Source organism: Actinia tenebrosa, unplaced genomic scaffold (genome assembly GCF_029948245.1).
Source record: "Actinia tenebrosa isolate PJP-AT-01 unplaced genomic scaffold, QUT_ActTen_1.0 PGA_scaffold3__52_contigs__length_22856419, whole genome shotgun sequence".
In the NCBI taxonomy this organism is placed as follows: domain Eukaryota; kingdom Metazoa; phylum Cnidaria; class Anthozoa; order Actiniaria; family Actiniidae; genus Actinia; species Actinia tenebrosa.
The window spans coordinates 11876233-11894703 of NW_028292580.1; the positions used below are offsets into that span (position 1 = coordinate 11876233).

The 18471-nt window shown below is 36.0% G+C and overlaps 1 protein-coding gene across 1 annotated transcript; it reads right to left on the reverse strand.

The window, feature by feature from the left end:
* Positions 1 to 922: 922 nt before the first annotated feature.
* On the reverse strand, positions 923 to 18373 carry LOC116304899 (GRAM domain-containing protein 4). The gene is made up of 18 exons (XM_089035495.1): positions 17825 to 18373; positions 16022 to 16160; positions 15317 to 15579; positions 14876 to 14943; positions 14129 to 14214; positions 12939 to 12964; positions 12076 to 12167; positions 11584 to 11675; positions 11300 to 11348; positions 10994 to 11059; positions 10852 to 10895; positions 10114 to 10220; positions 9657 to 9715; positions 8221 to 8434; positions 7487 to 7574; positions 6774 to 6849; positions 2520 to 2588; positions 923 to 1491 (listed from the first exon to the last, which is right to left on the reverse strand). Exons 1-18 carry the CDS (start codon positions 18249 to 18251, stop codon positions 1399 to 1401), a joined length of 2058 nt encoding a protein of 685 aa, XP_088891621.1. The 5' UTR covers positions 18252 to 18373; the 3' UTR covers positions 923 to 1398.
* Between the last annotated feature and the right edge of the window lie 98 nt (positions 18374 to 18471).

Here is an 18471-nt window from a genome sequence, read left to right on the forward strand (position 1 = left end):
GCGAAAAGGTCAAATAATGACGTTTTTGTGTGTTTTGTCACGAAAATTGATTATTTATAATACTGGATGAAATGGTACCAAATATCCCGATAGTATTGGGTGAAAATAGAACCAAATATCACGATAGTACTGGATAAAATGGTACCAAATATCCCGATAGTACTGGATAAAATGGTACCAAATATCACGAGAGTACTGGAGAAAATGGTACCAAATATCACGATAGTACTGGAGAAAATGGTACCAAATATCCCGATAGTACTGGGTGAAATGGAACCAAATATCCCGATAGTACTGAATGAAATGGTACCAAATATCACGATAGTACTGAATGAAATGGTACCAAATATCACGATAGTACTGAATGAAATGGTACCAAATATCCCGATAGTACCGGATAAAATGGTACCAAATATCCCGATAGTACTGAATGAAATGGTACCAAATATCCTGATAGTACTGGAGAAAATGGTACCAAATATTACGATAGTACAGAAGAAAATGGTACCAAATATCCCGATAGTACTGCATAAAATGAAACCAAATATCACGATAGTACTGAAGAAAATGGTACCAAATATCACGATAGTACTGGATAAAATGGAACCAAATATCACGATAGTACTGGATAAAATGGTACCAAATATCCCGATAGTACTGGATAAAATGGTACCAAATATCCCGGTAGTACTGGATAAAATGGAACCAAATATCCCGGTAGTACTGGATAAAATGGTACCAAATATCCCGGTAGTACTGGAGAAAATGGTACCAAATATCCCGGTAGTACTGGATAAAATGGTACCAAATATCACGATAGTACTGGAGAAAATGGATCTTAATCGTACATCCCGAGTATTGAACTGAGTGACAATGAATGCGTGATCTCATTTTAAGGCAATTCACACATAATGAGCTAGTATGAAAATACGAAGGTAATTTTTATTTAAGGTTTCATTATATAAAATAATTTGCCTGATTACAAACCTAAACAAACTAGACTAGAGACGTGACTTAGACTAGAGTTACGTGATTTAGTGGTCACGAAAGTCACGCAATGATATATTGATACTTGTTACCATTTTTAGGGTCCGGATATCGATTAAGGGCTATTTTTTTGCTAAATGCCTCGTCGCGCGACATTTTGCAATCCACATTCAACTTATTCAAAGGCGTTTGAATTTTTATTTTATTTATTAATGTTTTCATGTTTTTCCCGAAACTCAGAAAGCAAAATCCCACTTCCCGAACATTGAAGTTGGGAATTCCCGATTCACGGCTGATGCTATTATTCCGTATCACGTAAGATTTCTTTCTAAATTCCCTGATCCCGCGCTATATTTTATTCGTTTTGCGGCTTCCGCGAAAACATTTCCAGACCATGTATCTAATCTACCTCTAACATGCCCATCGATAGCTTGCTGCTTTGCCAGTCAGCATTAAACTTTCAAAAACGTCGTCTCGCCCAAGTAACGCTGCAAAAATGTACGGCTGAAAGACAATTGAGAAAGCATTAAACTGCATGCATAGAGGTGAAACCTCGATGGTCAGGTGTCCTATTGTTGGTGTGGATGGAATGCCTAAAAATCCACCTGGTTATACGCCCACTATTCTGCTTACGCAAATGTCCTTCGATTTTCCCTGTCAGTGTTCACCTGTCAGTGATAAGCCCAATACTCTGCTTTCGCAAAAATCTTTCCACATACACTTATTTCAATAGTTAGACACCAAAAACCTGGAAAGCTGAGATCACTGAGCATCATGGGAAACTTTTCATATCAAAAAAGCATATATATACAAAGCTTTTTAAATACAAATTGCAGCTCGATGATGCTCAGAAAAGGTGAGACTGTAACCGGTAAAAGATTTGCAAGTCCATGAACAGTTATCAATCGCTTGAACGTGTAAAATGAATCTACCCATAATCCTTGTCGGCCTCAGCTTATAGCTTTTTAGGTGACTAAGTAATGTTTAATAAACGAGCAAGAGTGTTTTATCGGGTATAAAACACGAGGCGTAGCCGAGTGGTTTTAGATCCGATAAACCACGATCTGCGAGATTATTGAACGGCTTAGAAAACTTATGATGTTTGTTCTCATTGTGTACCGATTTTTTTACGAAATGAACCAAGTTTGATAGAGAAAATCCAAGTTAAAGTTTATGCAAATGAAGACGAATCTTTATCAGATATAAAATCACCTTCATGGTCATGATTTCTATTGTGTTTTCTTCATGAATTATTAATGAGTTTTCTAACTTTATTGAAATAAGCGCATAAGCCTCGTCCCCCAGTAATACGCCCACTAGTCTGGTAACGCAAATATCCTTCCAGTTTTAAGACATTCCAGTTATACGCCCACTAGTCTGGTAACGCAAATATCCTTCAAGTTTAAACACATTCCCAGTTATACATCCACTAGTGTGGTAACGCAAATATTCTCCCAGTTTTAAGACATTTCAGTTATACGCCCATATATGGTATCTCTATCTAACGTTTATTAAGTGTTAATGACACTCACCTTATTCGATCCTTTGACTTCAATTTCGATTGCCATTCCAGTGCCTGGTATCATATTGATTGGTTTGCACTGTAAATATCGATGTATAATATTTAAGTTATTAACTAAATAGAGTACGGCGAACAAGACTGCGATAGATTGTACAGTTTCGCGCGCGCAATTTCGATCCAAGCTACTCTGGCAGGGAGTTAAAAGACTACAGATGCCCTAATGATAACAAGGACTTTAAGGCGACAGAGAAAAAAAAAAACCTTGCCTGCAGCGTTATCTTTGCTAAATCTATTTAAGGCGAATAATAATACATCCCTGAGACATAGGGCATGGCATAGGATCGCACCATGTGCTCACCCCGCGACATTCCAGGAAAGAAGAAAGAACTTATAAAAAACATTAAAAGGGCTCACACGTTGAGACCTTAATCGTGTGAGGATCGCACCATGTGTTCACCCCGCGACATTCCAGGAAGAAGAAAGAACTTATAAAAAACATTAAGAGGCTATGTCTGTAAAAATCAAACATCTAGCGGCCAAGTTGAAAAAATCGATTTTTTTCATATTTGGTCCAAAGATGTAGAATATCATCCCAATAAACGTACTGATGTTCATTTTGAATAATTTCACTTTTATTTTGAGAAAATCGTGAAAATCGATTTTGGCCGTCGGTGCCCTCATTTCAGCCTAAATCCGAGGTGAAAATGGTAGGTCTGAGAAAGGCGATCGCGTTTAAAAATGAAGCAAACTAGAGAAGATCTGTTTTTGAAATAAAGTAAAGGAAAGATTAATGATTATTTTAAGCTGAAAAATGAATGGGGAAACGCGTTCTAATAAGCGAACAGGAACGTTTTGTAAACTACATTTTTCGGGTTCTCAAATATTTAAATTTCACCCTTAGTTTGCAAAGCGCATTTTCATGCGCACCGGGTGCTCGGATTTATCTGAAATTCCAGCCATAATACCTTCGAATGTTCAGCAAAATGATATGTAAAATTCAGCTTGGGTTATTCAATGAGCGCTTTATACGAAACTCTCGAATTCAGAGAAATTTGCGTTGTTTGAGCTCGGCATCCGACGAAACCTTTTCGAGGCAGACATAAATATATCCTTAATATATTTTCTTGCTGTTCAGTTCTGACATTTGTTTTGATATTATTATTTGTCGATTGAATATTGAGCAATAAATTGTATTTTTTTGCTCTTTTTCGACATTGGTTTAAAATGCTGTTACTTATTAAAAATTATAATTTGAAACAAGCATGTAAACACACGCGTCGGCACGATCTATATGACACTTATAAACAAGCCCATATAACTTCAGAGTTCTAAAAAGAGTTACATTTATGTCCAGATTTAGGACATTTAGACTAAAAAACACCGGGAGATCCTACCTAAAAGATAAATTACTTGATTATTGTTCATACCTAGTACTGAATTTCGGCTTCTATAGTTTTTGCTCGTCGTATAATACTTAGACAGTAATGCGTAATTTACCTTTAATCCAACTAGCATTTCAGCAGAGGCCGGGTGACTTCATTTTACGTACAGTTCCTTGCTGAGGAGTAGAAAATTGTCTAATTTTGCAAAGTATTTTCTTTAGATTCATAAATTTCATTTCGAGGAAGCCCAAGATCAATTTTAACGGCTCTTCATTTTGCTTATGGACCTCAGCTCCAGACTTCATCCGTAAAAATACTAGCTGGTTCAGTTATGAAATGTAGTAATGGCGTAAATGGAATATCTATTCTCTTGAAAATTCCTGCTGTCATAATCGGTTTTATAAATGAAAATCCAAATAATGAGAAAGCAGTAAAAAGAAAATTAATGTTCTTACTAGTCAAGCGGGTGTTGGTAATCATTGCAAGGGCCGTAACGAGCCTTTAGTCTCTTTAGTCAAACTTTTGGATCGCCACTCTCCCCCTCCCCCTCCCCCTCCCCCTCCCCCCCCCCCCCCCCCCCTCGCTACGTCCCTTGCTATGATTACCAACATAGCATTACTGTCTAAGTATACGACGAGCAAAAACTATAGAAGCCGAAATTCAGTACTAGGTATGAACAATAATCAAGTAATTTATCTTTTAGGTAGGATCTCCCGGTGTTTTTTAGTCTAAATGTCCTAAATCTGGACATAAATGTAACTCTTTTTAGAACTCTGAAGTTATATGGGCTTGTTTATAAGTGTCATATAGATCGTGCCGAGGCGTGTGTTTACATGCTTGTTTTAAATTGTAATTTTTAATAAGTAACAGCATTTTAAACTAATGTCGAAAAAGAGCAAAAAAATACAATTTATTGCTCAATATTCAATCGACAAATAATAATATCAAAACAAATGTCAGAACTGAACAGCAAGAAAATATATTAAGGATATATTTATGTCTGCCTCGAAAAGGTTTCGTCGGATGCCGAGCTCAAACAACGCAAATTTCTCTGAATTCGAGAGTTTCGTATAAAGCGCTCATTGAATAACCCAAGCTGAATTTTACATATCATTTTGCTGAACATTCGAAGGTATTATGGCTGGAATTTCAGATAAATCCGAACACCCGGTGCACATGAAAATGCGCTTTGCAAACTAAGGGTGAAATTTAAATATTTGAGAACCCGAAAAATGTAGTTTACAAAACGTTCCTGTTCGCTTATTAGAACGCGTTTCCCCATTCATTTTTTAGCTTAAAATAATCATTAATCTTTCCTTTACTTTATTTCAAAAACAGATCTTCTCTAGTTTGCTTCATTTTTAAACGCGATCGCCTTTCTCAGACCTACCATTTTCACCTCGGATTTAGGCTGAAATGAGGGCACCGACGGCCAAAATCGATTTTCACGATTTTCTCAAAATAAAAGTGAAATTATTCAAAATGAACATCAGTACGTTTATTGGGATGATATTCTACATCTTTGGACCAAATATGAAAAAAATCGATTTTTTCAACTTGGCCACGTATTTTCGATTATGTTTGATTTTTACAGACATTGCCTCTTAAAAGGGCTCACACGTTGAGACCTTAATCGTGTGAGGATCGCACCATGTGTTCACCCCGCGACATTCCAGGAAGAAGAAAGAACTTATAAAAAACATTAAAAGGGCTCACACGTTGAGACCTTAATCGTGTGAGGATCGCACCATGTGTTCACCCCGCGACATTCCAGGAAGAAGAAAGAACTTATAAAAAACATTAAAAGGGCTCACACGTTGAGACCTTAATCGTGTGAGGATCGCACCATGTGTTCACCCCGCGACATTCCAGGAAGAAGAAAGAACTTATAAAAAACATTAAAAGGGCTCACACGTTGAGACCTTAATCGTGTGAGAATCGCGCCATGTGTTCACCCCACGATATCCCAGGAAGAAGAAAGAACTTATAAAAAACATTTAAAGGGCTCACACGTTGAGACCTTAATCGTGTGAGGATCGCACCATGTGTTCACCCCGCGACATTCCAGGAAGAAGAAAGAACTTATAAAAAACATTAAAAGGGCTCACACGTTGAGACCTTAATCGTGTGAGGATCGCACCATGTGTTCACCCCGCGACATTCCAGGAAGAAGAAAGAACTTATAAAAAACATTAAAAGGGCTCACACGTTGAGACCTTAATCGTGTGAGAATCGCGCCATGTGTTCACCCCACGATATCCCAGGAAGAAGAAAGAACTTATAAAAAACATTTAAAGGGCTCACACGTTGAGACCTTAATCGTGTGAGGATCGCACCATGTGTTCACCCCGCGACATTCCAGGAAGAAGAAAGAACTTATAAAAAACATTAAAAGGGCTCACACGTTGAGACCTTAATCGTGTGAGGATCGCACCATGTGTTCACCCCGCGACATTCCAGGAAGAAGAAAGAACTTATAAAAAACATTAAAAGGGCTCACACGTTGAGACCTTAATCGTGTGAGGATCGCACCATGTGTTCACCCCGCGACATTCCAGGAAGAAGAAAGAACTTATAAAAAACATTAAAAGGGCTCACACGTTGAGACCTTAATCGTGTGAGAATCGCGCCATGTGTTCACCCCACGATATCCCAGGAAGAAGAAAGAACTTTTAAAAAACATTTAAAGGGTTTACAAGTTGAGACCTTAATCGTGTGAAGATCGCGTCATGAATTCACCCCCGAACGTCCCAGGAAAGGGTGCACATATTGAGATATACATTGCGTCTCAATGCGCGTTTAGTGTTCGTGAAGGTGTTACGCCCAAGCATTTTAAATGAATTAATAACGGTATCAAAAACTATTTCGGTTATTACTGTTACCTTGGAAGCTCTTAAGATGTTTTCCAGTTTTATTACGATGTTTTTAGAGGACTTGTTTCTCTCAAAGCACAAAAGACTTTGGAACAAAAAAATAGAATAATTAAACCCTATCGATAGCAATCTATCAAAAAATATCCCTAAAACTGATAAAATATTCAATAATATTAAAATATAAAAATCTCCCTCAAAATCTCAGTTAGGAAATGACGACTAATAATTCTATACATTCCTTAGGCTCAGCCATAATGTTTTGGGAGAGCGGGGAGGGGAGGGAGGGGAGGGGAGGGAGGGGAGGGGAGGGAGGGGAGGGAAGGGGGTAGGGGGTAAATGGACAAAACCTGTACTAAAATCAGTAAATGTTTTTGAAACGGATGTACATTTTACCTGATTTTATCTGTAAAATACTGAATATCAGTTCATTCCGAGTTAATTTTAAGTTAAGTTTAGAATATCGCGACGCTTGGTGTCACAGAAAAAAAAAAAGACTTACGAAGAAGTGTTCAAAATGTACTGTTTCTAACTTTTAGATTTTAGATTTGGATGTCAATCGAGGTATTTTTTCGACTTTCAGCATTGTTTGATCAACTGAATAAGCAATATAAATGCGGTTGCTTATCAGCCCCCCCCCCCCCCCCCTTTTCCCTAAAGCCGCAAAGTATTATAGGCATGCGAAAGTAGAGAATATAGCAATATGTAGATCAGATATGACTTACTTCTGTGTTAAGTAGAGCCTGCCATGTTTCATGTTGGTCAGCGGATGGTCTTTGTTTATCAATGTGCAGCGGTGACCTTGTTCCCAGGCTAAAAAACGTACGTTGTAACGTTAATAATTGTTATATGTTACTAAGATGTAGTAGTGCGCATCCTTCATTCGCACTAATTTTGTAAGCAAATTAAACAGTAAGAAGCAAGTGTGATACAAAATGAAGGTAAATTGCCCATTGAGATTTGTCGGCCCGATTACTCGCCAGAATGTATCGGGTTATACCTTAATACTGTTAGTGGAAATTACTTCTGGGAAGCACTGGTAGCATGCGCTGCTAATGCACCGCCTCTCACCAACGCGGCCCGAGTTTGAGTCCTGCCGACCTCGATGTCGTATGTGAGTAGAGTTCTTTGTTGGTTCTCTCCTGTGCTTCGAGGGTGTTTCTCCGGGTTCTCCGGTTTTCCTCCCTCCTCAAAAATCAACTTCTAAATTCTAATTCGATCTTTGGGCTTTCACCTAGTTTGGAGCCTAGCTCTGTTGTGATTGTCCCACGCTGTGGTACAACAGAGAAAGCTTTGTAGAATTTTAGAATTTTCTGTCTTGTTTGAATAGTTTTCCTGTCTTTCTTTCCCTCTGTCGTTTCCCTTCTTACCTGTCTGTTCGTTCTGCCTCCCTTTCTATCTACACACAATCTGCTTATCTGTCTGCCTTTTCGAACCGTTTTAAGGTTTTCGTTCTTACATGGGAGCGGATTTTCTGATGAAGGAATCTTCATTTTCTCACAGAAATTAATCCAGCTCTGTGAAGATCGTCCTGAAGCATTATGATCCACACCATTCGAGCCAGACGCGTCTGTGGTGTTCTGATCAGCGGTATTTACTTCCCGTGTCACTAAGTCAGCATCACTTGGGAGTTCACTCCAAACACGAGCAAGAGTATCGTAACGCTTTTTAACCTAAAATAAAAACATATATACTTATTTCAATAAAGTTAGTCACCCGAAAAGCTATAAAGCTGAGGCCGACAAGGATTATGGGTAGGTACATTTTACATGTTTCAACCGCTTGATAACTGTTGATGGACTTGACATTTTTTACCAGTTATAGTCTCACCTCTCCTGAGCATCCTCAAGCTGCAGTTTGTATCAAAAAAGCTTTGATTGTTTGGAAGGAATTATTTCCCATGATCCTCAGTGATCTCAGCTTTCTAGGTTTTTGGTGACTAGCTTTATTGAAATAAGTATATACTATGTAAAGACAATATATACTATGGAAAAAATATTCCTCACAACTCATCTTTTTAAATAAAAAAAGCTTTAAAATGAAATAATAATAATATATTTTTTAAAATAATAATAATAGAATAGAAAAGAATAGTTTTATTTATCAACCTCCTTAGTACAGATTGTCTTTCGGATAATGGTCAATAAATTAATGCTACATATATACAATGCTACATACAATTTTAACATATACCTACATGCAAGGACGTTGACATACGATATTAGAACATTAGTGATTTAGTGAGAAAGGAATACATTAAAAGACACAAGAAAAAGTTCAGCTTCAGTGATCTTCTTTTGTTTTTTAATATAATTCCTATCCCACTAAATCACTAATGTTCTATTTTCGTATGACAACGTTCTTGCAAGTAGGTGTATATATACATATACAAGAAAAGTGACATACAAAATATATTTAAAAAGCAACTATTAGAAATAAGACATTTTACGATATAGGTATATATATATATATATCCCATATATATATTTTATATATTATATATATTTTAATTATTATTATTATAATTAGTTTTAAGTGATCATGGTGATTATTTTTAAGTGTTCATTAGTTTTAAGGTCATGCTGATAGGTTACGAAATTTCGCCCTATTTAGCTTAACTAATTAGCATTCAAACGTGTATACTGCATAATAATAATAATAATAATAATAATAATAATGATAATAATAATAATAATAATATAACAGGTTTAAAAATAGAAAACAAAAAACTAAAACACAGTTTAAAAATAATATTTCACTCTGCTCAATGGTAAAACAGCCGTAGACAAGAGTAATGTCTACCATCGCGGACTCTTAACCAATCGTTACAATTTTGTAACACCTATTCATCATTATTTTTATTTTAGGTATGAGAAGAATGTAGTCCACACTCACCTTGGGGAACTTATCATACAATGGTCCTAAGATGAAAATTTTTATTCCAAATCCAAGAGCTTTATGGAAAAACAAAAACAAAGAATATGGTTATATAAGTTTACGAAGTTAGTGTTATTTCATAAACGTTCAATTACCGTATTTGCCCTTTATTAAGCTCCATAGCGCTTAAATTAATTAATTAATTAATTAATTAATTAATTGGGTTTCAATTGTGGCGTTAATTCGAGGGGCGGCGCTTGTTGGAGGGCGACGCTAATTTTCAAAAATGTGTTCACCAATACATATTGTGTAACCAATGATTTATACACTGTTAAAACAAACATACCATTTTTCTTTTGCATAAAAGCGGCGCTTATTTGAGGGGGGCTCATAATCAGAGGCGGCGCGTAAACGAGTAAATACGGTACAATCGAGAAATGGTTCTAATAATAACGTGAAAAATCGATATTCTCACCCATGAACATGAACATAGTTGGTCCGCTCAGCCAGAGTGACGCAATAAACAACAAGCAGATGTTAAAAAAGAGCGTGTTGGTTGCTGGGTGTTGCCACAGTAATAGACTGCAAGTAATTTTGTATTAAAACCATTAGAGCCAGATATAATCACCAACGTAAAATATTACATTGATCATGCACGCGCCAGCTTCGCGCATCTACATGTACGTCACAATCCTAAGTGACAAGTATATATCTATACATTTATCATATGCGCGACGAAATATTCATTGACATATGAATACATTCATCATAAACGCGCACCAACATGTACGTCATAATATTCATTGACATATGAATACATTCATCATAAACGCGCACCAACATGTACGTCATAATATTCATTGACATATGAATACATTCATCATACACGCGCACCAACATGTACGTCATAATATTCATTGACATATGAATACATTCATCATACACGCGCACCAACATGTACGTCATAATATTCATTGACATGTGAATACATTCATCATACACGCGCACCAACATGTACGTCATAATATATTCATTGACATATGAATACATTCATCATAAACGCGCACCAACATGTACGTCATAATATTCATTGACATATGAATACATTCATCATACACGCGCACCAACATGTACGTCATAATATTCATTGACATATGAATACATTCATCATACACGCGCACCAACATGTACGTCACATTATGGTTTTACTTACTTATCTATTTTTTCAAGGGAATCGGCTATCTTTCCTAACGTATTCTAAAAAAAATATTCATTAAATAAAACATGTGCACTAAAACGTTTGCTGGTGTTAAAAAGTGTTTTAACACATTTTAAAAACATTTCAATTTTCATACCTGAACTTTCTTCGCGACCTCCAAAACAAGTTGAAACTTGTCTGACAAACTTTTGTCATCATTTGTCTAAATAAAAAAGACTTAAATTATGCTTTTTGTTTCCCAGAAGATAAACTTTCAGGACTTATTAAAAACAGGATTGTAACTGGAAATAAAGGTATTTTAGCAGTTCTGAGGTTGAGAAAGAATAACTGAGTTGAGTGCATTACAGTGTATGTTTTGGGGGACAAAATAAAGGATATTACCTGGATTCCCTGGATTTCCTGGATTATCTGGATTACCTGGTACAAATAGTAATAGCCTTACCTCCTCTTTTTTTTCTTTTGCTTCTAGTCCAATCTGAGCAGTTATTCCTCTAACATTAAAAAAATTATTTCGGTTATAAAAATAAAAATAATAATAATGATGATGATAATAATAATAATAATAATAATAATGATAGTAATAGTGATAATATAATAATGATAATAATAGGAAGAGGAGGAGAAGGAGAAGGAGTGGTAGTTGTAATAATTCTCATTGAGAGCAAATTGATGATAGATTTAAAAAAAGTTTCTAATGACATATATTTAAAAGACAAATTAATATACCTGGCTGAGAGGTAATTCATGAAAAGTTTCCAAATAGCTATCAGAAGAACGAGAGAAAACAGGTAGCCAAAAAATGCTGCATACATGTAAACCTGAGAACAAAGGTATATAGTATATCACTTAGTAAAGGACATCAAAGAACAAGGAAAGCTGTGCGGATACTCTTGTTATATAGATGAAGCTTTTCTTATAATCAAGAAATAAATAAATTATGTGATTTGCCACCACAGGCCACCATAACTCCACTTTTAAAATTGAGCAGCTTTCTTGGAATGAATTACTTTATACCCCTCCTCTTATAACATCCTGGATCCAGCAACCCTGAGGATAGTACTGTAAAGAGGTGCTGCACCCAGTATTAATGGTCTTTGGTCTATGCTCCTAATGTGCAGTCCTCTCACCAATGTTGAGTTCACTCTCCTGGTTGATGGTTCATTTGATGTATTGTTCTCTCTGTGCCATGATTGATTGATATACAGTCATTGTACTTACTATAAATGCCAGACAGGTAGATGCAAAATTGTTCCAGGACATGAGCTTATGTACACCTTTAATAAAATTGCTGATAGGCTTGATTGCCTTTGCTGAAGAAAAGCAAAAATAGAACATCAGGCACTTACACACATTGTAAAGTTTTTTGCTGGCAACATCACAAATCAGTTTTCAGCACTAAAGCTAGTCCACTAGTCTGAGACTAACAAGTGAAAATTAAGTAGTACACTTTAAAGCTGATATTGTGAAGTTGTTAGTAAGTCAAAATTTTAATCCCACTGGGAAAACTGCTGCGACGGTTGTTGACTGTCTGAGTTGGAACCATGAATTGCCTAGTATATGAAAAGAAGAGATAACTAGCTAAAAACTAGTGTGAGCTGTGTCAGTGTTTCTAATGAAACAGTAATGATAAAAGGGTAAATATAACACCATGAAAAGGTGGAAAAACTTACTGACGTTTCCGACACTAGTCCTTTGTCGGAGTAGAAGACCTCTAAATTTTTCATCTTTTCACGGTGTTAAATTTACCCTTTTATCATTACTAGTATATGAAAATAATAATGTTAAGCACTGACAAAAGAATTTTTCTTTTAATTGTGTTGTGTATTTCCAGAAAATATCCATACCCCCCACTAAGGTGAGAATTTGTAAAAGGACCCCCCCCCCCCCCCCCCCCAACCACAGGAACATCAATTTTCTTCCATACAAACTCTGTAATTTTGTTCTTTCTCTGACCCCCCTCCCCTCCAGAATTTCCAATTTCCCCCATGGGTGACATACAGATATTTTCTGGAGCTACACTAGGTGAGGTCATGAGCAGTTTAACAAGCAAAAACTGTGGAAGATAATTAAATTAAACTTACAGAATCTGTTGATGCTTTCTTTCAAACTGTCGCAGAAAAAGAAAAGTGTACAAAAAAGTGAGTATTCTAATGCTGAATATATGTAATGCTAGAAATTGCCCTATTTTACTATGAAGTCACTGCTTGTTTATGTGGGGGATAGAATCGCCAAATCCAATAGAAAATTCAACAAAATTTACCCTTAGCGAAACAGTTTAATCTAAAATGGTCTGGTTTTCAGATATAATATGTGTTAATATGTACTAGAAATATTCTAAGCGTTTGCTGGCTACTCTACTTCTCTTGGTGGATTGATACAGGTTTTAGAACAATTGTTGGTGCATTTGCGTTGATTTGACCCCCTCCAACGACCATGATCCTTTGCGTTTAAACAATAGATTGTTTTGATGTGACATCATAGTGAAATAGGGCAATTAAAGAAGTGGCATTAAAAATATCTTTCATTTAATTAGCAAAGTAACATAAGATTTTTTAAGATACTTTATTGTCATCAGATCACCAGCTCACTTAAGATACACCGTGCTGATGAGGCCCAATACAGGCTGAAACAGCTGTCCACGGTTTCTAGTTGAGCTGGCTCATTTTTTATGCAACTTGAAGTTGTGAAAGGCTTGTATGCAGGCACTCTTCCTTAGTCGTTTCATCTAAGGCTCGTAATTTATCTATTACGCATGTTCTTATAAGTAACATAAGAGTGTCCTTACTTTTTGACCCTCACTCACAATTCCCTTATTGCACCTTACTATAGGAGGCCTATAATAATTCACATAATATGCCTCTTTAGCTTGGACTTACATGTAATAATGTTTTCTCATTTCAGACTACGTCATTCTCTTGAGCTTTTTGTTTGAGTTGTATAATTAAAAAACACTTATACATATTGCACAAACATTATGCAAACATTCATGCATCTTTTCATACGCAACCATACAAGAATTAAAAATGTCTATTCTCTACAAGGCATGTTTAACCATAGGAATGTTAAAGGGATGTTTAAACATTTAACAAATATTCACTAAAGGTGAAGTTATTATCGGTGGAATATTTACCAAGACCTGAAACTTTGGAAAAACTCCGTATCACCACTCCAGCAGCTGATTATCGTCTCAGAATCACCAGTCAATCAACCAATTACAGCTCAAGAAATCCTATATTCAAGTCTAAAATTATACTCAATAATAATAACTTACTTTTTAACCGAAAGAGCATCTTCTTCTTTATCATCTTCAGTTGTTTCTGTTTCCTCATTAACAAAATCCCACAGCCTTTCAACAATCTTGTAGACAAAAAGAGAGTAAAGAAAACAAAGGCGTTAAATTATTCAGAATTCATCACTATGAAATTGCATGGCACATTGCACTGCCGTTACTCTTTTGCCGACATTATAGCATCAACCTGGGCTTTAAATAACAGCTGGACATCAGACAATGTCCTGACATCCTACCTATAACCTACCAACATCTTACCAAGAACCTAACAACATCCTACCAACAACCTACCAACATCCTATCAACATCCTACCAACAACCTACCAACATCCTATCAACATCCTACCAACATCCTACCAAAACCCTATCAACATGACACAGACACCCTACCAGCACCCTACCAACATGCTACCAACATGCTACCAATATGCTACCAATATCCTAACAGCATCCTAACAACATCTAACCAACAACCTACATCCTCCCAATAACCTGCCAATACACTGTACCAACATATCAACATCCTACTGACACCCTACGGACACCCTACAGAGACCATATTGACTCCCTACTGACACCCCAACGACACCCCCTACTGACACCCTACCAACATGCTACCAAAATCCAACAAACAACCTATCAACATCCAACAATCTACTGGTACTCAACTGACACCAATTTGTGGGTCATATTATTAATTTTTACATTATAACCAGTTTTTGTACTTACCATTTCAACTGCCTTGTTTTTGTAGTTCTTTACAGCAAAAAATCTTGAGGTTGGTTTGGTAAATCCATCTGAAAGTGAAAATGTAATGTAAAGCAAGGTAAACTTAATGAAAGAACTTGTAGATTAATTGGTAGACAAAACATATTAAGAAAAGAGGCAGATGGGCAGCCAAGCAGACAGGCGGGCACATGTCCGAGAAGGCAAACAATTGATTAAAAATAATGCAGTAAGACATGCAGACAGACAGTGACAGAGAAAATATTTCACTGACTGAGATAATCAAATGTTTTTATAATAGCATATGCACAGATAGACAAAACACCAGAACAGGGTTGCAGGCTGGCTAACAGACTGACAGACATTAGAGACAGACAAACAAACTAAGTCAGTACATTAGAATCCTACACATTGATTCAGACAATGATATGTAAATTAACCAACCTGGCTTATCTTTTACAGATTTAGAACGTGATAAATCAAATGCACTTGATGCATCTTCATCTTCCCCTTCAGGATTTGAGCTACTCTCACTAGCAGACCTTGGCACATCTTGGTCATCAGATTTTTCTTTTTCTTGGCCAACATCCTCTGCATTCCTCTCTGAACTGATGTCCGTCCATTCTTCATCTTGGTTTAACTCATTTTCAAGATTTTTAGAATTTCGGTTAGATTTCTTTCTTGGATCCGACTTGCTTGCATTTACTCTGCAATGGACCATAAAACATATTTACAATCCTACTCATTTTCCAAACAAAGAATAGGTTAGGAAGAACATGTGAGTTGAGTGTCATGTACAAAGAACATTGAATGTAGTATATGGTAGTGTGGCAAGTGAAAAGTTAAAAGCATCCCCAATAACAGGTAGTGAGAAAGTAAATGACTTGACACTTAAGTTAAGATATTTATTCTACACAGTATATAGGCTGACCCAATTCAACCAAATCTAGATGTACGCAGACCCTTCTGCCTCTACTTGATGATCCCTATAATAGCATTCTTCCTCCCTCGCTATTCTCCTATTGGCTACTAATGTCATAACAACAGCTGTTGTAAATGAGCAAGTCAGATATCTTGGGCTATGTTTATCAAGTACAATAAATAATGAATTCAAATTATTTGTAACATTAGCACTAAAAACAAACCAACCTTCCCAATTTTGAATTTTGGACCTTGTTTTTCAGGATCTTTAGCTTGTCTGTGAGATCAGCATTCTTTTCTTGTTCCTCTTTCAAGCTCTTTTGTAGCTTTTCAATGTCAAGTTGTTGGTACTTCATCAGCTGTTCATCTAAATCACAATGAATCTTATATAGAGGCTTATTTGCACCATTACATGATGGCAGCCATGACAGGAGGCACAATGCATATGATAGAGTCTTTCCCCCCTGGGATTCAATTGTTCCTGTCTCCTGTCATGGCTGCCATCTCATGATAGTGCAAAGCATCTATTAGACATTTACGGTGCAATACGTAAATAATACACAGGTACATTTTCTTTTTATATTTTGTCGAGTCCATTGGAGTGGGACAAAATTGAAAGATATTAAAAAAACTGTATGCACACATATTCCCATATACAGTCATATGTATTTTTAAATGGAAATACCATCTTATTTGTTCTCCAAAAATTAATGAAAAATGACATTTTCATTAGATGAAAGTGGTGTAATACCATTGCAACTACACATTCATGGTATGGCAGTGTCATCAATTGGGTGTGGTATTTTTCATTCATTATTCTCAAATGTGGTATTAATTCCTAACCTGTACGAAAATCACAGACTTGTTACAGACTTGTTACAGGTCTGAGTGTTGTATTTAAAGCCGAACTTCAGTCCAAAAGGGGCAAAACGATATGTCTGCAAGTCTGCCATTAGGCATATACCAACAAAGTCAAGGTTGGAGCTGCTGCACATGATAAACTATAAGAAGATATAACTAGCTAAAAACTAGTGGGGTAAATTATACACAGTGAAAAGATGAAAAAACTTACTGACGTTTCGGCCGCTAATCCTTTGTCAGAGTAAAAGAGAAAAAGGTGCTAGAAAGGAGTGTATATATGATAGAATAAGACAAAAGAAACCAATGAGAATAAGGTAGGCAAGGAAACAAAATCAAACAATCAAAAGACAAAAGAAAAGATTAGTTGAAAGTAAAGCATTCATTAATCCCGTTGGATAAACTATAAACTATAATTTTACTATGTGCTGAAACTCCAACCTCAACTTAGAACTATTAAATTGGTGGGGTCACTGAACGGAACCGTAAAAGAAAAACCTTCCTAGTGAAATATCTTGTTAATACTCCTAATTTTACATTTCCATTCATTGACCACGGATAATAGTTCCAAGTGGAGGTTGGAATTGCTGCACATGGTTTCTCGCACACGATAAACTATAGTTTTGCTATGTGCTGAAACTCCAACCTTGATTTGGAGCTATTAAATTGTGTTCACTGAATGGAACTGTAAAAAAGACTATTGACTTAAGTCTATGTCATTCTGGCAAACCAAAACCTAAGGAACAATGTAAAATATAGTCTTTGAATATTCAACAGGTTCTAGCAGATTTTTTGAATTATTAAATCAATATTTCATGTCGTTGCTTATAATAATATATGAACCTACTTGCATTTTTTTGTGTGCTAATGATGTGACTGATTTGCATAAGCTTGCATGTAAGCAGCCTTTAATACTGTAATTTGAGTATCTCAATACGTATACTAGTATATTTTACCAGGATTCTTCTTTTAATAAGATCCCCAGATAAGAGATCGTGGTTACTAAAATACCTCTTACTAGTATTGGAAAATCAAGTTTTTTAAGGGTGGCATATATTGAATTTAAGCTTAATAATATATTAGCTAGCTAGTACGTATATTGATAAGCTTATGCTTAAATCAGTATTTTAATTAATCTAAACAATAACATTTAAAAAAAGCTTAAAATCTCACCTTTCTCTTGTTCTGATATAATAGTAGCAACAAGTTGTTCCTGAAGTTGTACAAGCTGCATTTCGTAGATCTCTCTTTCTGAATTAGGAAAGCCTTTTTCTTCTTGAGCACTTTGATCAGGAGCCTTTTTCCTCATCGAATCTTTTTCGTTTGATGCTGAATTCATCTCTGACTCTGATAGGGAATTGCCATTTGAATCTTCGGAAAGCTTTACTGTTTCTTTTCCTTTGCCAGACGAGCTTTTATCTGCCTTTTCTGATGTGTGAACTTCTGCTTCATCTAACAAGTCACTGTCTTGTAAATACTCCATTTTCAAGTCATAATACTCGTCTTCACTACTAGTATCAGAGTACTGGTTATTTTGTTGATGTTCAGATGATTTATCTGTGCCTTTAGACATTCTGTTTCGTAAGGCCGACTTTAACATTTTAGACCGTCAAATGTTGTAATAAAAGTATGGAAAGTGAAGTAATTACATCCTCTAGATCCTCGTTAAAACATGCGTAAGATCTCTAGAAGATTTATTCGCACTATTTGCACAAGTGTGAGTTTTGACCCTGCACATTTTCTACTTAGAAGGGAGGGGTAGGGGATACTTGCCATACGCTATATTAATAAAAATATTTTTTTTAACTACTAGAGAAATT